General features: G+C 38.9%; 1 protein-coding gene across 1 annotated transcript in view; it reads right to left on the bottom strand.

Annotated features, from left to right (window-relative positions):
* Nucleotides 1-21,716, bottom strand: part of pard3bb (par-3 family cell polarity regulator beta b) — a 287,217-nt gene that overhangs the window by 105,178 nt on the left and 160,323 nt on the right. The window contains exon 16 of the mRNA XM_079465100.1: nucleotides 2,072-2,281. Coding sequence (XP_079321226.1) covers nucleotides 2,072-2,281 — 210 coding nt within the window. The remainder of the gene's footprint in view (nucleotides 1-2,071; nucleotides 2,282-21,716) is intronic.

Raw genomic sequence — 21,716 nt, 5'->3', positions numbered from 1 at the left:
GTTTGTTAAATACGTTATCTCCTTCGGCAAAGAGACAAAAATGTGACGATATCTTTGTCCTCTGTCAGCCACTGTAGTGCTTTGAAAGGGAGGGGTGGAGCGAGTCGTTGGTTGCAATTTGCAAACCTGACTGCTAGATGCCTCTAAATCTACACTGGACCTTTAAGCATTACACCAAAAGATTCTTAAAGGAACCGTTCCCCCAAAAATGAAAACAAACCTACCATGGCGGTAAATAATGGACGAGATCTGTTTGGTTGCTGAAATCCTTCCGAATATCTTCCTTTGTGTTTAGCACAACGAAGAAATTAAAACAGGTTAGGAATAACTTCAGGGTGAATAAACAATGACAGCGTTTTCATTTTTTGGAGAACTATCCCTTTAAGGACCAAAGAAACATTTCACTTGAGTGACCTGTGTACACTTTTGAATGGTAATATATATAATTACACATTCATGAACCCCAAGGCTGATTAGAATATAATGTTTAAAGCCAAGAATAAGATGTTCATGAACAGAGGCAGATCATCAGCCCACTACAGAGACAGTAATGAGAAGTGCGTCTAATCACGGTCCTCAGTAATTACTAATAAACCGCCGCTGCTGCTTTCTTGACCAGGAGATCTGTGTGTGTGCGTGTGTGCGGTAAACATCAGATGTAATCACGGGCTGATGAGCGAACGAGAAAATAAGCTACGAACTTATAACTAGGTCATCGCGAGTTAAATAGTGATCCAGATCTTAGTTGTAAAATTCAGTGCGTTTCTATAACAACAGGTTGAATGATATCCACTTGAAATCTAAGAAAAAGGAGGACTGAGTGAAATACAACATACTGCATTGGGATGTGTGTGTGAAACAGGATGTTAACTCTTCAGCTGTGGAGTATCTGTTCACACTGACCATAATGAACAACCTGTCTCACACGCTCTCTGTATTTCGCCACATGTCTGTAGTCTGTCGTCTCAGGAAGGCCCAATTAGGCCGGTGTGAAGGAAGAGGAAGCACATGACAGAGACAAAGCCAAACACTTTACTCTCAATTATTCTCCTTCAACAGCCGCATGGCACAACGGGCTGCGTCGCACGTTTGCAGTCTGACTGAAAACATGGGTGTATGATGAATTGTAGCACCTGTGTATTGAAAGTCGAGAGAAAAATGTGTCTCTTTTGGTTAATTGAAAGTGTTTCGCTTCAACTTGGTTCAAGCGTTTGTTGTATTTTCAGATTTGCAATTTCTAATAACCGATATGAATAATCATTTTACCTCGGTGAGATGTTTAACAGCTGTTACAGAGGAAAGGTAGAGAAAAATAAAAAAGTTTACCGCTGGTTCACTACTGGACCGGTGGCATACACTATTTAAAAAAATAAAAAAATAATTAAATAATATTTTTACAGAATGACATCTTTTGACGTCAAGTATTTAAAATTGCGCTCGAAAGCTTAAAATTGGAGAAAACCACGGGCGAAAACATGTAATGTTACAGGGAAAATTGTTATTTTAGTAACATTGTTATTATATACACTGTTTTTTGTAACGTGATTTTGTTCACTTTTTTAAATAGGGTTAAAAACTGTACGATTACAGGAAAACTACAGCACATTTACAAGACAAATGGGGAAAACTATTTATTTTATCCTGATATCCTGTCATTTTATGGGAAAATTTTATTTTACGGTAAATTTCTGTCTCTTCAGCTTTTCAAGCGTCACACAAAAATTCACATTTTGTTATTTTTACACCCTCTCGTCATTTCAAATCTGTATGACTTTTTTTGCAGAACACAAAAGACGAGGTTGGTAACCAAACAACGGCGGTACCCATTTACTTCAATTGTATGGAAGTGAACGGGTACTGCCTTTGTGTTTTTTTTTCCAGTGAACTGTGCATTTATAAGTATTTCTTTGATGATAAAATACATTGCTTTTATGAGTAGCCTTACATGTCGACACTGGCTCAACCCATGGTATGAGTTTGAAGCGGGATTATCAACCTTCCATTCAACTTAAATACACACTTAACACTCTAAATCACATGGCAGTGTTAGTGCCGCATCATGGCAACTCACCGTCATCATCCTCTGGCGGCCCATCATAAGATTTGTCAATAGCTGCGCGGAAGCTTTCGTTGCAGCCCCGCCCCCTAACCATGTGAGGGCGGGGCCTGTGGAATGGCAGCAGCTCGTTTTTCTTGGCCTCCGTCATGGCAGTCTGAAGACTCTCTAAAGAGCTGGACTTCTTTAGACCTAACGTGGGGCCCAACTCTACCCCTTCAGTTCCTGAGGAATGACAGAAATATAAAGTCAAGTTTGTGGAATTATTGGAATATAATAAAGTTCAACAGTATTGACGATCCATCACAGCAGCTTTTCAGTAAATGCAGGGAAGCAAAGTAGAGGGAAAAAAGCACTTTACAATAAGGTTACGAATTGGTTAATCCACTGGCTAACATGAACTAACCGTAAACAATAATTCTACAGCATTTATTAGCGATTTATGTTAATTTCAACATCAACTATGTTTTTAGAAGGAAATGTAAAACTGTTAACATTAGCTAATGCCCCATCAACTAACAAGAACAATTCACATAATTTATATACTCAATACGAAGTATTGACATTAACAAGAATGAATTCATCCCGAAAACCATATCGTATAGCTTGTAAACATACGACGGGATTGTCCTTTGTAACGTTACTTACACTTAGAGAAAATGTGTTTGTCTCGAGTACCTTAACTTACAGAAAGAATTGTGCATGGTTTGCAAATACGTGACAGGATTGTCATGGGTACTTTGAGTTGAAGAAAGTTGTGTGTATGTAAATATGCGACCAGTTTGTAATGTGTTCTTTCGCATATAATGTGACACATTTGTTTGGAGTCAACATCTCCCGCCACCTTCCCGTGTTTTTATTTCACCTGTGAAACACGGTGACGCGGCCATGGGTCTCACTCCCGAAGGCGGTTTGTGAATGTCCCCGGGGAAACAGGCAGCGGCGGCGCTAGGGGTGGGGTAAGTGGGCTGAAGCCCCGAATGTTTACAGCAAAGCCCTGAATGTTTTAAACCATGCCGTTACAAATCACTTAGGGGCGGTTTACATTTTGCGTCTTTTGCGTGTCTACCCACGCAAAAGACGCAGTCCTGGCGCTACATATGAGCGCAAGATCGAATCCAGCTGTTGCCGAACTACATTCACATCACAAATCAGATCATACAGGCATTTATTTAAAAAAAAAGGAAGAACATTTTTGAAAACGGCTTACAGATGTTTATAATAAAGTGTATGGTGAGGTTAAGGGTAGTAGAGAGGTCTTATCAGTTGTCATCTATTTAATCATTTTAATACACGTTATCGTTTGAACAGTTTTGTTTACCAAGGTAAACAAGAAATGTTGTACAGTATACACTTCATAATAATAATAAGAGTGTAAACACCCTATGATTTATATTACATTTGAGTTAAAGTAGAAAAAACATCTCTACTTTTAAGACGTTTTTTTTATTGTAGCTCATTTGTCTCCATGCTAATCAAAGAGAGTGGGTCAATAGAGGCTACCAAACCTCTTCCCAAAGCATTCTGGGTAGAAGACAAAGCAAAACATTAATAATGGTTGAAAGGCCAAAAGGTGGATCTTCATCAGACCAGACATGCGGGTGAGTTTGAGCGTATGTAAAGTGTCTTCCACATGCGTGTTTGTGAGTGCAAGAGTGCATTCATGTGAGGTTGTAAACGCTCTCTCTCCTCTAATGAAAATGACTTTTTAAACATGCGCTTCTACTGGGAATGATGGATGAGAGCCAAAGCCTAAGACTCGATACTCCATCCATCAGAAGCGCCATCTCCTCTTCTCTGTTCTCCCCTCTCTCTAATGCTCCATTTCTCTCTTTTCCATATCTGCATACCTCCCTCGGTCGACCCCACCCCATCTCCATGCATCTCCTACACACCCAGAATCATTAGCTAAAGCGCTGCAGATCCCCAAATGCATTCATGAATCAGGAAATCATCGTATCGACAGGTGGCGCGCCTCGCTGGAATTCCAATCAGCCTGGCCTTCTGCCTGCACGGCCCCTTTTTTGTTTGGCTAATGGTGGTTTAAATGAAAGTGGAAGTGGGATCAGTGGTTTAATCTGTGTGGCCTCCAAACAGCCAGAGAAGGCCAGACGTGATGAGTCCGGCCCATGCCTCCTTCTCTCAGGATTATGACACAGGAAAAATGTATGCACATAACATTTGGGATATGGAGGAGAGTGGGAAAGAGAGTGAGACAGAGGGAGGGGGCATCGAGAGGGTGAAGAGAGATGAAGCAGCTGGAAGAGAGAGTTTTCATGGAAGATCACAGCATATGGCACAATGAAGTCTGATAAGACGACATTTAAAGTGTGACCAAGAATTATATCAGCAACTTCAGACAGTTCTTTGCACTTTATTTTCGATGTGTTTGCAAGATTTATTTTAGAAGATCATTAGCAGAACAGAATATTTGCATTATGCATACAATAGCTCTACAATGCATATTGTTCATTTGTATTTTTGGTGTCACAATATTTCATCACATCCCAAATGCATTCTAAACATGATCACACTCTGGAAGGGTATTGGCCATGAATTCACCCTGATCATACCTATATGTGTCTAAACCATGCGCTAGCCACCAAACCCCTCTAACAACTTCAAGAATGACTTTATAAGAATTTAAGAATACAAAATATCACCAACCAAGGCCTAATCCTGAAATTCTGCTAGGCATGACCACTGAAACCCTTCTTTAATTGGACTTTCAAGCAAACAGGGGTAGCGGATCATAAAAAAAATGTTCATTAAAGTAAAGTACAGTACAGAGCTGCATCGATTGGGTGAGTTTTTCTGCAGCTGAACTCCCGGTGCTGAATGTAGAGCTAGATTTCTGTGAGAGGAGCTTTATTAATAGCAGGCCGCTGATGTACCAGCCAGTGTGACAGAAACGTTCTCTGTGCGAGCGCTGTTCGTGTCACAAACGTAATTACCTCTGTCCCAATGCCGGTTGATAGAATTAAACGCTTTTGAGAGTGCTGCTCTCAAGAGGTCTCCGAGGACAGGATCTAAATGTATGTCTCGGGATACTGGCTTGCTTAAATAAAACTCACATACATGCTGAAAAAGGGGAAGGAACATTAAATGCAGTCCTGTTTTGAGAAGCCAATCAGGGGAGTGGGTGTGGTCTTTAATTTCTTTGTTTGCAATCAACACAAAAACTAGACAACGCTATACTTTCATTTAGTCTAAAATTGCAAATCAGCCGAGGGCATTGCCAATACGGCCATGATTCTTTTGCTAACGCGGCACGCATTGAGCGTTTCTGGGTTGACGCACGTAACCGCATGACGAAAATGTAAAACTTTGGGGGATCTTCGCACCATGTTAACCAATCAGGAGCTTGCTCTAGTAGTGACGTGATTATAACGTAGCGAGCAGAGGCCGAAACAACAACGGAGGACAAAATCATCGTCACTGTATGTGGATACCCGGCGCTGTACGATACATATTTTATCTAAACAGGAATAAAAAGGATCTGAGGAGGTTGGACAATCTGGTAAGTCTCAACAAAATCCATGTCAGCCGTTTCGAAACAAGACTGAAGCCGTCAGGCAGAAGCCCCTTCCATGGTGCAAATTGGCATTTGTTGTGAAGTGAATTTTCCGCCCGAATGATGCGAATAAACTCAAAATCTTCAAACGTCCAACGACGCGCGAATAGCGCGATTTACCCTGTTTTGTGTGAACGCCTAGTTAGGTAAAAAGCCTCGGCACTTAGGTCTTAACAAATGGTGAGTTGCAGATTTTTTTGTCTAATAAAATATATAAACAATTTTCATTTTAAGGTTTGATTTCATCTCGTCTTTGTTAGCATTTTTTCTTCTGTGAAGATCTGGCAACTCTGTCACTTAAGCGAAGGGCTCTCGAGAGCAGCTAGCCCTGTGTCATATGTGCAAAAGTAAAGATTTCTTTCACTGTTATTTCATTTAGAGCGACCAAGCAACAAACGTGCAACATATTGTGCATCGCCTGGTTGTGGAAGAACACAGTCGCTTCCTTCAGATTCTGATATTAGGAAGTGGTTGAAGGGATAACTTAGATTCCATTTGTACAAACAATTGTACAGGTTAGAAGAAGATATTTCAAAGGTCAGCTGTCTCAATGTCACATTCAAAAGCACTTCATCTCTGTTTGTAAGTGCAAGGTTTAGCAAAGAACTATCCGTTGGTTGCATTCCTACATATCTTAATAATCTGTGCCTGTCAATCAAACTAGATACACATGTCGGTAGATACACATGCTGTATATCAGTTCCAACTCCTGAAGAAAACACTACACACAGACTGTAAAGCTGTTCTCCTCCCCATCCATCAGCACAGAGCAGGTATTAAAAACCTGTAATCCTGGCCTGTTATGATATTTTCGCTGTGGGAGATGTATGGCTTTGATAATTGCCTACGGCAGACTTTTAAAAGGCATCTCATAATTACGAGTCACCTTTATTGGGTTAGCGTGCGTACCAGGGGTCGGCGGTTTCGGAGAGTGATGGTTATGGGTCGGGGTCTGTCACTTTTTGACTGTGGGGTGATGGATGGTCACTTACATCGGTAACCAGCGCACACCACTAAACCACGCCTTCATACCAGCACAGGAAAGAGTAAACCTCCCAGCCAGATAGCTTTCATTTCACTCTAATGTAATAAAGATCGTATCAATCAGAAACTCATTATGACCTCGATCGGTGTAGGCAGGCATGTTTAAGATTGTGTGTGTATGTGAGAGTATGAGTGTTTGGCCTCTTGTAGGTTCCTTAGATATGTGTATGAGTGTTTTTTCTGGACTCTTGGCTATAAACATTACCCAGAAGCCACTGGTTTGTAAAAAAGATCTTAAATTAGACAATTACTATATGTTCGGGAAGCTACTTTTAAATGAAGCTAAGCCACAGACAAATATACAATAGACAAGCTACCAGTTGGGGAAAAATTGACCCTGAGGTACGAACAAAAATGGTTCGATCACTATTAGAGTAAACCATTCAGTTAAAATACCAGAACAGTGTGTTTCTTGAACTAAAAACAACGAGGGTCTCAATTAATACTAAAAACCTTTATTATATAAATTAGTGAGAAAACCCTAATTGATATAAAAAGAAACTCGGACATAAATACATACATGACTATTTGTAACACAACATCAAACAATGCACGGAGGCAGTTTATAACAATACAAGGCCATTACATGTTTTGAACTAAACTAAATTAGCTGTCGACAATGGAATATGATAAATATGTGATGTTTTGAGAATAGCCTCAGTCACAAAAACTGCATTTTGCTATTAGAAAAGCTACACAGTGTTGAAAACAGTTTAGCTGATGCGACACTATTTACCTGTAACTACATTAGTTCACCCCAAAACGAAAAATGATTTCATAATTTCCTCACCGCTTGTCTTTTCAAACATGTACGAGTTTCTTTCTTCAGCCGTACGCAAATGAAGATATTCTAAAGAACGTTGGTTACCAAAAACCGTCGGTCCCCGTTGACTTGCATTGGTTTTGTGTCCATACACTGGAAGTGAACTTCTTGGTTACCAACATCCTTCAAAATATCTTCTGTTGTGTTTGCTGGAGAAAGAAAGTCGTACAGGTTTGAAATGACATTATGGGGGAGCAAATAATGACAGAACTTTCATTTTGGGGTGAACTATCCCTCTAATATCCATAAGACTGGTTGAACAATAGAGTGATGCATGAACCCCAATAAATTCAACAAAGACGCGTGAACAAAAGTTACGCGACAGAAGAAGTGGCTTAATCACAGTTTATCAGAATGCGTCTATATTCATCCAAACACACCTGAGGGAAAGCGCTAACAAACGCAGAGAGAGACAAACAGATGGCGTTCTGCAGCTCAAATTAATCTATCAATTCCAATCAGGCAAATATGGCAGCTTTCAACTTGAATCAACAACAAACTCCCTCTCAATCGCGTACAGAGATTAGCATGTGGGTACGCACAAAGACGGGGCAGAGGGAGCGAGAGAAAGACGGAGAACGGTGTCACATCGGGGTTCTCAACAGGCCGGGGTTTGGCACCGAGTTGTATGTTTTCAAAGTCATAATTACACAAGAGACACGACAGACAATGAGCAGACGCAGCCAGCAGTCTCATCGCAGCCAAACTTCAGACGCCTTATACACAACCAGGATTGCACAATCAAAACCACAATGTGGCCTAGCGTGATTCCATTATGAACTTCATACAGTGCCCTTCACTATTATAAATATCAGCAAAGGCTGTAAAAATGAATCCGCATTGTTTCTTGGTATGATCTTTTATTTATAAAATTCCAATATTTCAAGTAAAACAATTTGAAATGGGTCTCTAATAGACCCATATTGGCACCCCAGACATTCTTTTGAGCAAAATATCTCGCAAGTACTGTATATTCCCATTAAAATATACATTTTCTGAGCACACAAAGGTGACTAGAATCATGATGTTGTCCAGTCGTGACGTCTTGATTCACAGGAGAAGTAACACAAAGCCCAAACCCCCTTAAACATTCTTCACAATGGATAAAACAAAAGAATATAGGTCTGATGTGCAGCAAAAGATTGTTAAGATGTTGAAAATCTGCCTGAAAGAGAATGCGTCTCTATTGTCTGAATGCACTGCAAAGAGAATATTTTGAGTGGCTTTTCAAAGATCACATATGGAGATTTGCAGAAATTAGTTGAATTTTAGCATCAGAAACGATCAAATGAATATAAAGAAAAACTGTACGTCCATCACGAAGACATTGGGACACTTTTCAAGAAACAGCAAAACAAACTCCTCCATATCGATCTGCCATACTGACACTTCAGTCTATGGCCATATGAAATGAAAAATAGTTTTTTGGCAGCAATAACACAAGCTATTTTTATCACACAGGGATAAAAAAGTGCCCCATGTCCACACATACATTTCCATCAGATCTTCTTTGTCCTGGACATCTTGATCAGATACATGGCATCATGTTTTATAGCAGATATAAAAATCAGAACCTGAAATATTATAATGGGTCGTGTCTTCCATCAGCACACTAGTTCCAAACAAACGTCCAAATCAACGAAAAATGGGAAAATGGCACAAAATCAAGATCCTGCCACAGCCATCCCAGTTCCCTGATCTGAACACTATAGAAAATGAGAGGGATGAACTGAAGAAGATGGAGCACCAGCGTATGAAGGATCTGGAGATCTCGATGACTCTCAATGAATTCTCAAACCTCGTCAGACTGAAACGAAAACATATAAATTGAGGTTGTGGAGTGTATTAATACAAGGGTGCCAATAATCATTGCCAACATGTTTGGAATACATTTTTTTACAATTTGATGTTCCCCCCCACTTCAAATTGTTTTCCTTCAATGAAATGGAATTTTGTAGATTTTTTTTAATAAAAGATGAAAAGGAGAAACAATGCACAATTTGCAGCCGCCTTTGGTCATATTTACCAAGGATGCCAATAACAGTGGAGGGCACTGCGGATCATTCTGTGAGTGATTCAGAGTAATCTTGCATGTACTCCAAGCGCGCCTTGGGCTCGTGATCACATTTGAAGGGGTTATCGAGAACTTTCACGTTCACAAATCCCAAACATTTTTGGCCGCAATCATTTTCTACAGAAATCTAAACACGAAAACTTTGGGGTTTGTGGCAAGAGGTTTGCAGCAGTTCATCGGATTTGGAATGAAATGCATATTAAAGAGCCGTTGTGAACTACACACAAAAACACAAAGCACTTCATTCACACAACAGTTCTTCCAAATTAACTTTTAGTTGAATAAAAAATATTTCATAGTCATTTGTGTTATGTTTCACTTTCAGTCATCAATGCTTCATAACCAAGTTGTACATAAAAGATCTGAGGAAATGTTCATTGTATTGATAATGTTAAGCCACCATAATTCGGCTCAAACAACAGACACATGCCGTTTTTACTTGTTTTGAGAATGCTGCTCATCTTGTTGTATCTTAAGGATACGTTCGCACAACAACATCGAACCCATTTTGATTCCCCAAAGATCCTTTCAGTCGAAAGATTCTTTAATGAAACCGTTATTTCTCACCATTCTACATTCTGAAACCATTTGTGAAACTCATCAAAAGGATGTTAAAAGTTATTTATGAAACCATCCAGTCAAACATGATTCTTCTATGACATTGTGTAGCATGTTTATTTTTAGGAATGCAGAGGTGGCCCATGAGTGTTTTGTGGTATTATCTATTTGCAAATAGCCAACTTTATTTAGAATTTATCAGGATATTCATCATTATCACAACAAAAGTAACATACAGTACAACAAGGTCCCAGTAATAAACATTAGTTAAAGGAGATCATTTTTCAGAGCACTATTGCAACTGACATAAGACAAACATGTCGTCACGTTTTCGCTGAAGTAAATAATGCATTTACGAAACATGCTCTGTAGAGCAGTTTGTCGATCTAGGGCTACTGTAGAAACACGTAAAAGCTTTTTAAACCATTTAAGCGCGATTTGAAACGCGTTCAGTGTAGATAGACAGCTAATAGTTGTAAGACTGGTGTATACTATACAGTTAAGGGCTAAAGGCTGCGTCAGTGAATCTCTGTCGGTATCAAGTTCTTGTTCGTGCTTGAATGAACAAATGCACACAAGATTATCCCAGAAAGCCCGTTTTGTCTTGCATTTTCATAAGCACGGACTTCAACGTGTTAAATAAAATCTTATACGCATACAAAGAGTTGTGAAAATGGGAGTGGCATCAGATCTTAAACGGGCCGCGTTCTTAAACCTGCTGAAAGAAAATGTCTATATATCTCCTACCTTTTAAACATAATAGCTATCAATTATACTGTTGAATGACTATAATTAATGTAAAACATATATAATAATACATTTAATGGAGACATCAGTTGCAGTACTAATATCAGAACATTGGCTTTCATTATTTAAAAGACGCCGTTAAAGAAATCGGTTGTTTCTACATTTATTTGGGTATTAAATATTTAAATGCATTAATGTCAAGTGTGATTAATCGTGATTAAATCGCAGAAAATGTGTGATTAATCAGATTAATCATGTTAATCTATTGACACTTCTAGTCTTTATACCTCCTCCGAAGACATGGTTACTAAACACTGGACCTTTAATACAGTAACTCACATAAAATACAAATGAGAATCTATTAATATATTTATTAATCTTTTTTTTAACGATAGGGGTGACCCCGAATATTCGAAGATTCGATGCTTCGATAGGAGGAGCCTGATTCGACTACCAATCTCACAGTCGAAGATTGCGCTGCATGATACAAAAATATGAAAAAAGTAATACAATCAAAATCTCCCCTTATAGCAAGCACGGCGCAGACTTTCGGAACTTGTTTTTTGTTTTTAAATGAAAGCCAGCGTGCGCGTCAGGAGGACAGAGAAAGAGTGCTCAGGAAAAAGGTGAAATGGACATTTTGATGGCTTTATTGCATTCATCCTTTAAATGCAGTAAAAAGTATCTTTATTGGTAGTTCATTGGTAATGAGTGCTGTATTCCCGTTTGTAAAAAATAACTCTTTATTATAGAGTAGGCAAGACGTGACGATTCTGATTCGTCTATTTAAATCCTTAGTCGAGGACACCCCGACATAACTGCTTGAATGTTAAATACTGTATAATTGATCTATCGGTAAGCCCCGCCCCCCTTAGTTGCTGTCTCTAACTCAGACAAGCTGCCGGCGTTCCTAATGTCTTTCAATGGCAGCTGTCAGTGTGAGCACAGAAGTTGTTTTTGGTACATTTTGGACACACTCAGTCGTCGAGGAGAACAGCTAGGATCAACTGTTCATGTACCGCAGGATTAAATGTATTTCATGTAACCAGTTTAATATGTAGAGACACTGAAATGTAGACCTTCGTTTATGACCTACAATGTACATGCTGTGAGAAACAGCTAGCTATTTAGGTTTGTACGTTAGCATGGACTCACTAACCTAACTAGTTTTAGCCAGAGATACGATACCGAAGCATAAAATGACGTTAACAGATGCACATGAAAAATATAACTTAAAGTATCATGAAGTATGATGACCAGAATTTGTTTTTCTGTCTACACTGGGATTGGAGTTGAATCGGGTTATTGCGCCAACATTCTGCTCTTTTTGTGTGGGTTTAGGAAATTGAATAAAATAAATTCCATTCCTCATGCTCCCAGGACACCTCAAATTAGCGTTACAACTACCCCAGGCACATCGTTTTATCATTTTTGTAGCATAAACACCATAAAACCACAAAAAAAAGAGAGCTTCGGATCTTACAATGTCTCTATAGCAATGTTTCTCCAACTTTTTCTGCCATTCCCCATTTGGAGGTAGGGAAGGGTTCTGAGCCCCACCTTTCGCCAACAAAATGGTAATACACTTTCCATTTACATTTATGCGCTTGGCATAATACAATTGTATCTACGTATGTGCAATCCTTGGGATCGAAACCATGACCTTAGCGTTGCCAGCACCATGCTCTAACCACTGAGCTACAGGAAAGCTTTCTTTTCATTCCGTGAACTTTTATACTTGCCACCGCCTACTGCCTCTCCACATTGTGCCCCTTCAATTAACATCCCGGCATGAAATCGTTCTCCAAGGCTACTTCTGTGTGACATTTTCTTTGCAGTCTGATGTTGTTTTATGAAAGGCTTACATCAAAATGTGTAGTTGTTATTTTTTTGAGTGCACGGTCAATAAATAAAGGAATTCATAAAAATGACCCAAATTCCTCCCGTTCGTCGCGCCCCGTCTGTCATGTCTCTATTCCCCACCAGTGGAGCCCGCCCCACACTTTGAGAAACACTGCTCTATAGCAACCTAAAGTTGTCCGAGTTCCGCTCCCTGTGCAAATCGTTTTTGAATCAGATGTTTGTGGTATTGCGACTACAATCTACAGTTTCATGGTCGCACAGTTTGGCCGAATCATCCATTGTGTGCTATTCTACATGGTAGATCCATACACACACACCATCAGCATAAACTCGGCTCTGGAAAGAAATGCCTAAAATATGTAAAAGGCTGATATTTGTTAAAGAAGAGGTTCTGGGAAGGATCCCAATTCCTGAGTAAGTGATTTATGGAGGGAAGGGAAACCACTGAATGAGAGCCAAGGACAGAGAGAGATTCCTGTTTTAGACAGTAAACATTGATGTGTCTCTCGATCAACACACCTGCTCGTGTGTGTGTGTGTGTGTGTAAACTCCTGACTCAGTATCTGATCAATCTGAGGGTGCTGGAGGTGAAGAAACATACACGCAGTTTAAAAGAGCTTGTTCAGCACACATGCCTATCCAATCCTGTATCATCTCCTTTACACTTCTACACAACAGAAAGCCCTCAGAGACAGCACTAACATCTTTATGTCTCTTTGGAAAACAAACATAAACCGCATCATATAGTACAGACAACATGTGAGATGAACTCCCCCAACTACAACACAAATAATGACACACATGTGCACACAGCCCCGTTTATTTTCACTAAATATTATCGTCGGTTTCTGTTTGCGCTCTTGGCATCACAGCACAAACCTCAGCGCTTTCCTTCAGTCTGGATCTGTGGGAAAGAAACCAAAGCGAGGAAACGCATCTGTGAGCTCCCGCCCGGGTCTTGTCAGCGATTTTTACTTTGCTCCGAGATGAATGATGGAATAGAAGAAGTTTTTTATTGTTAAACGAGTCACGCCAGACCTCTAAAATGGTGGCTAGTACAATGATACGAATCTTCACGCAAGTATCGAACTACAGACCAAACACATTGGAGACAGAAATGATTCAACAAGTTGTTTTCACACTTTTGTCAATAAAGAAAAAGAGAAAGGCTTTCCCAAAAGCAACGCAAACAGATGCAGCCCATATTTGCTAATATGACGTATTAAATGGATGTTGAAGGCGGGAGGCCTGGAGTGATGTGTAGTTTGCGCATGACTACGGTTTTTGGGTATGTAGCTCATTAGCAAACAAACAACGCACATTCGGAAAAAAGCAGAAACGCTGGGCTGTAATCTGCAGCGTGCGCTTCTCCAACATCTGCTTTTAAGCTCTGTGGTATTATCATGGTCGCTTGAGCCTTGTTGTCTACTGCTGTTTGACAGACCGAGGGAATTTTATTCTGAAGATGATCAGTAGACAAGGGCAACCGTGTGTAACAAATGTATCATCGACCGAGAAACAAAACAGATATTGCTGTAGATGCAAAATCAATGCCTTTGGTTTACAGAGGTAGGAGTCAGGTGGTGACCTTCCACGTCTCAGCGAGGGTCCGGATGAGTGGGGTTTCGAAGTAGTTTAGCCATAAGCGTTTCAGACAGAGATGGATGATGAGACGAAATCACAGGCGCAAATATTCTGTTTAGTCTCGCCTCGAGCAGGTATTGGTCCTGGATATTAATCTGATACACAAGGCTGGGTAATAAAAACGCCTGGTCCTGAGCCGAGAAGACAATATATAACGTAATATCTTCATTTCATAAGGGAGAACAAATTCTGACTTTTTAATAAATTCTGTGGTAAAGGTGCATTTCGCCTAAAAATGTAAATTCATAAACAAATCTAATAAAAAAAATAGCATGACAAATATGATAATGTATTATATACATTTTTTATTAATTCATTTGTCTTCTATGGACACCCTAAATACCTTTTTGCAAGTTGTAAACAACCAACAGAACATCAACTGCATGAAAATGTCAAATGGATACTACAAAGACCCAAAGCAAGATTTAGGGCTCTATTGTACGCTCGCAGCAGTGCCGTTTTTATTATAATAGCATATTTTTTTGCATATTCTTTTAGGAATATGCACCTATAGGCTAATGCACAGCCCTCATACATTCTGCTTTTTCAAACAGAGGGACGTGCAGAAGCACACAATGACAAATATTTATAAAAAAGAATTACAATGTAAAAGATTATTATTGTCGAAATAAAGATACAAATCCGACTTGTCCTGTAGATGGTCTGCTTGTGAGCTTTAACCTCTCGCACGAGTAGACACGTTACCTTTCTGGAGAAGTGTCCGCTCTTACGAATTCCGCCGTGTAAATAGCGAAACTAAACCGTTCTGGGACAACACTAACTACTATAGCAGTTTTTTCCCTACTATGGAAGTCAATAGTGACCCAAAACTGTTAAGAATCAAACTTTCCTCTAAATATCTCCTTTTGTGTTCAGCTCGCACATATTTAAATTTGCTGCTCCATGACGCGTTATGCCTTGTTGTCCGTCACGTCTAATGCAATTGCCATGTCACGTAACCAAAAAAAAAAGTGACTAACATTTTACAGGTCAGGTCGGCACTGAAAGCCCAAGCCCATGATTTCCTTAACAATGAACAGTAATCGTTTCAAATGATTTACAAAACAATTTTGCTTTCACCACAAGAGTTTTAGACAGCGTACATCTCAGAACCTCAAAAGACATCGAGTCTTGCCTTGGTTTGCCTGGCATACTAAAATACTAAGAGAGAGAGAATAAAATATCCAACATTGAATTTTTCCATTCAAAGTCTTCCCTGGTTTTGGCAAATGAGGGGTTTTCCATGACTTGAGAAGGAAAGTTGGAGTGTTGTTCTGGAGTGCAGACGCTGTGGTATCGGGGTGTGCAGGGAGATGCGGTATATGTATTTAGGCCAAAAGAAATATTTCCCAGAGTGCTTTGCTCTTACTGCACATTCTCCCTGTGCTGCTCATCTACACAGAACGTCCCATAATAGAAAGCAAAGCTCGTATACGCGGCTCAAGAGTCGAGGTTTTAAAAAGAAAGAAATCTTATGCTTCTTCTCTGCACTCTTTCATCTGCACTTCACTGCAATTAAGGAGGAAGAAGGAGAAAGAACCAAGTGGGCACTCAGAAGAAGTGGATTCGACTACCCTCATACACTCAGACCCAGACAAAGAGAGAGAGCATGTGATGAAGTGAGCGAAAAAAGAGAGCTGCCATCTAGTGAAATGTCTAAATACCCACCTGTCGAAAAAATGGACTACTGTATCTATGTTTATGGGTTTGTATATGTGAAACCAACCATGACGGATTTGGAACGCTGTCCGTTGGCAGCAGCTTCACATGCCACAAGAAACGAAACACCTTACAAAATGGAACGAGAGACGTGATTTGATTTCAGTTCAGTATGTCTATGAAACGCGGACGCAAAAACACTGTCTCTGTTTGAAACATACAATTGCAGTTCACTTTACATACTGTACATTCAAATGACATCAAACGGACATTTCCTGTGAAATCATACCTGATTTCCATTATAAATCATTATAACAAGCCTATGTGAATCGGGGTTAGGTGCAGACGCACCATTTCAACACCGATTTTGTATAAACTTAATTTCTTTAATTAATATTATTATTTTACATTTGTCTTTCTTCCAGTGTCCAAAGACAGACACAAACAACCTCACAGTCATAAACAAACAATATCAATGACCACAAAAATATTGACTTCATCTTCCCCATACTGAACAAAATATATCTATACTTAATTATAATAGTATTTTTTATAGGTAACACTTGTCATCCTAGATTCCTTTTTCACTGAGCTCAAGGGGATGCATTGTGGGATTGCATTCTCAACAGTGTTATTGTTTTGTTTTCAGTTCTATAATAGTTTATTATACGTTTTATTTTTTGTTTGTTTTCATGTTAGTTGTTGTATGTTCTTTTGACATTTTATTATTATTATTTAAAAAAATGATAGTGTTTTAAATGTATTTTGTATAACAGTTTTATTTATTCATATATTTTGTATAATATATATGACACACACACATATGTATATATATATATATATGTGTTATTATTACTATATTATGTATAAAATGTAAAATGACAAAAGAACATAAATAAAATATAGTTTGTTTAGTTTTCATTTATTTTCAATGTAAAAAAAACGTGTGCCTGAATTTAAACTTTGTTTATTGCTTATGCCACATTTCTCATTTATTTAAAATTCTAAAATATTTAAGGTTATAATTTGAGTGTCTCGACCTAAACTTACTTAAGTTTCTAACATTTCTATTTAGTTTTATATTATATTAAGTTATGATATAGTTTTGATAATAATAATAACTTGGATACATAAGATGTTGCTTTTGGACCAGCCCTGGTGCCTAAACATGCATGATGTCAAGATTTTAGAACGTATTTTAGTGCCAATACATTTATTTCTCCCACGGACAAGCATAAGGGTACACGCAGTGGACCAAACACACACTTAACAAACAGAAAAACATCCAGACTGCATCAACGCGTGCGTTTAAGATCCACTGAAACAAACCGGGTTCAAGTTGAGTTATTGCGGGATGTGGAGCATCAGAACTACAGCAAGGAAAGTGGGATAATATTGGCTACCATCCTATATGTTGTAGAATGTTGGCGTTGAAAAAGCACAGGGAATCAAAACTCGTGAAGAGAAAATGTTCTCCTTATTGCGTTGGACGGTTTCCCGCATCTGGTGGCTGGATGCAGATTATTGCCTTGAGCGGCTCGGCCAGAGAGAGTTATGGGAGCTCTCGCAGCCGGAGGTGTAACACAATTTTGATGGGAATTGGATTCAGAGGCAAGGAATCACGTGTGGGGGGAACCGGGCCTGCCAAGAAAGGCTGAGGGAAAGAAACGTGAAGGAGTACGTGGAGTGATGGGGAGAGAGAGAAAGCAGGCGGTGGAACAGAAATCCAGTAGCGGGAAGGTTTTAGGGAGATTAAAAGCCCGGAGCAAGGGCTCTTAAGACCATCCTGCTAATTAAATATGTCAAAGCTCATAAAGACGCATGGGGCCGTTTCCCAGAGCCAAGCTTTACCAAACCCACCTAGTCAGCAAAGCCTTCCCATCTTGTCAATAAACATTAGTCTGGGCATCAGTAAAACATCCACAAAATGGATTGGTTTATTAAACGTATTACCAACCCCTTTTTTACTATGCTCTCGCTACAGAAAAACGAGCCGATACTCAAAGCCTGGATTTTACTGCAGGGGAAACCGCAGACATGTGTACAGACGATGAAGAACCTGCAGGATGGAAAAGACTAACCCCACAACAACAAAGGAATCTGCAATGTAAGCAATGAAAAACAAGGCATTCTGAAGACGTATTGCGTATTCACATATTCCTTAAAAACAGCCAGTCAGGCTTCTGCCGAGCCTTCGAGAAAACATCATGCTTTATGGGCAGAAGATACAGTAACAAGCTGGAATGTGCCACATGCTACTTTGAATCTGAACACAGGATGCGGGACCTTACGAGGTCAGAGGTCACATGTGGTCTCTGTGGGAGACCCATCTGAAAGTGATGCTCTGCTTAACATACGCTACAGGAAAGACCTGCATCCTTCTGAAGGAGGACAGAGTGAGAAAGACAGATGAGAAAGACCCGACATCATTTCACTCATTTTACTGTACCAGCTCTTAACCCACAGGTGAAAGCCAGACTGCAGAGGGTGAGTGGGATGGTTTGGAGAGAACAAGTGAAGGGTGAAGGGAGAAGACAGGGACGGCATCTGGTGGAAACGTGTTCTATCAACTTGTGGGCCACACATGTGATGTACACTTATCACGTGGGTATATGGGCACTCTTAAAATGTGTTTGATGAATGTGAACAACATTGTTCCTCTGTTGTTATAGTTGTGGTGTTGACTATTTATCATCTATAGGGTGAACATGTCTTACGTACTTTAATATGTTTTACTTTTATTATTTTGTTTTGTTCCTTTCATCTTTATTATTTTGTCTCAGGTTTTAAGTATATCATTTAGTTTGAACTGATTTTAGTTTAGTTTACCGCATTTTCTTTATTATTTATATGTATTTTTATTTATTTTCAAAGTTTTGTCTATGGGCTGAACGAGTCTTAAGAATTTATTTATCTGAATAAATTTTATTCGACTGTATTTTGTTTATATACATATTTTAATTGTTTTGTCTATGTGGTAAACAGGTCTTAAGCATTTACATTAGTTTTAATTGATTTTAATTAATTTGATTGTATTTGTATTTATTATTTAGATTTTTATGTTTTATTTACTCTATTAAATCTTTAATGTTATGTCCAAGGGTTGAACAGTATTTTTTAAACTGGTTTTATTTTAATTGTATTTTTATTTATTATTGTTATTGATTTATATTTTTTCATTTTTACTGTTAACTTCTATGGGCTGAACAGATTTTAAGTGTCTTAATTTGTTTCAAATGGTTTTGTTTTATTTCATTTTATATTTATTTACAAAAAACATTTTTATTTCCATCTAAAATATGAATAGCAAAAACCTGACATAATACGTCAAATTACTTTGAGCAATAAGATTCCAGTCATGCCGCACATATCTAGCCCAAAAACTAAAGTGTAGAAAGGTGCCGTGGCGGGGCAATCCACTGATGCAACGAATGAATCGTGAAAATTTTGATTAAACAAAAACACTCAAACTGTTTTTAAGGGCAAAAACTGCTCGCAGGGTACCGGGCCACCTTACTACCTGAAATCCATTACAGATACTCGACTGAACCAGAGGCCATAGGCTAAATCACATATTTCACTGCTTTACATTAAGTTGTACTATTTCAATGATGCCCTCTGGACATAGACTGCTATAGATTTGCTTTAAAGGACAGACTGTGTTTATGATGTTTTACCTGCATCCAAATGTAGCTTCAGGCGGTACACATGGAACTGGAAAAGAATCAAGATGTTTTGTTTGAAACCCTTTGGTGTTCCTCCCTTGCACATGTTCTCTCTCCCCTTAGACCCATGCGGCCCGACATGCTCTCTACAGAGGTCTACCTTCGGCCCTCGGGGGCCAATCCATCAAACGCAACCCACGACGGAACAAGTCCATCAGCAGGTCACTGCAGTCAGACTGGACACAGCTGTGGGCACAACGTGTGAGTCCGCTCTCATCTAACGCAAGCGAGAGTGTGTTTATTACCTGACTTTTGTCTTGACAAAGCATACATGTTGCTTTTATCTACCAGAGAGAGAGAGAGAGAGAGAAAGAGATTAAGTAAGGCTTCTTCGCTCAGGTTTATTTTTAATGACTGTTAATTGCCGGTGATAATTAGAGATGGGAATACAGAACCATTCCATTTGTTTCTTAAACACTGAACCTGAATGATTTTCATGATGTTACATTTCTATAATGGTTCTTTAACATCTGCATTCCTATGCTGACACAATAAAACAGTGACCGTCTGCTAAGTCATTATTCAGCAAAATGTGTTTTCCATTTGATCTCAAACCTATCAATTTAAAACATATTTTGTAGTTTGTAGTACACACATCATATTAATAAACAAACATTTATACCACGGTTAGTAGCCGTTCACCTATTTTGCTAAACACATCGATCATATTTCCAACTATCAACAGTTGACAGACATTGAGTGCCATCGGTTTGGTTTGATTCACAAACAAATGACTTTTGCGAGCCAGTCGGTTTTAATTCAACTGATAGACAGACTCAAACATTGAGTTTACCGTTAATCTCAGTTAACATTAAAGGGGTTATGGCAAACATTTTTGCTTTATTTTATGATGTTGCCTGGTGTGTTGCTATACAATCACTTAAGTTTTGTTCTGCCCAAAATCATAAAAATCTGTTTCTCTTCCTCTGACTGAAAAGGTTGGGTTTGTGCGTTTCCCCTTTAAGACTTCATTGTAACCGCCCACTATTTAAGAACAAGCAGTGACGTTACCAGCTGCTCATAGAGAAACGTGCCCCAATTCATCTACCGTGCCCCTAAAAGTATGTACTATTTGTGTTATGAAAAGTATATACTTTTTAGTAAGCTTTAAAACAGTATGCAAACACTGAGACACAAGTTGCATCCTAAATCGCATACCTTAATCGTGACAATACGTACTGAATTTGAGTAAGTATCTACTTATCACCGTTTGGAGTGGTATGAATACATTTTGGACATACTGCATACGTCATGTTTTATTGTCATGTGACCCGTAGGCATAGGTAAAAAATAAATTAATTTCTCGGCATTAACGTTTGAAAACAGACATCCGCTTTAAAGTTTTCCACTATTTCTATTTGATTTACTTACTGTTGCATAGAGGGATAGAGTGGCGACCATCCAATGCACACTACTCTTAGTCTCGGCGGAAGCAGTAGACCATCCAGATATTTCTCAACTATTGTTTTTTGCATACTGAGGTTTCGTGCATACCATTCATGACTTTTCGCCTACTGTATAGTATGGAAGAAGGCGATTTCAGACACAGGCATACAAACGCAAATCGGAAGCGAACACTGTTGCCTTGACAACACTGTGATCGCATTAACAGTCACAAATATTAAACTACATCTCTTCTTTCTGTATTTGTAATGTTAACTGTATACTTACATTTGTTACTTCCATGAAACAGGACTCATTTTATGAACGCAGTGTGGCGTCACTAAACTCCGCCCACTTGTGATGAGTTGTGGGTAATATCAAACCATCTGGGTACTTTGAGACCAAACATTTCAACATACTATAATTTGGGACATACTCATTTAATTTTCAATACCACTCAGGATAAATATACGAATTGGGATGTAGGGTTGCACTCCAACAAAAAGACTGAAAACTCTGTTTTAAAAATGCTACAGTATATTAAATTAAAAAAACAATAAAACTGG

This window comes from Barbatula barbatula, assembly GCF_947034865.1.
Source record: "Barbatula barbatula genome assembly, chromosome: 9".
Lineage (NCBI taxonomy): Eukaryota > Metazoa > Chordata > Actinopteri > Cypriniformes > Nemacheilidae > Barbatula > Barbatula barbatula.
Note: the sequence above shows the minus strand (reverse complement) of the source record. Positions and strands in the feature narration are given on the sequence as shown.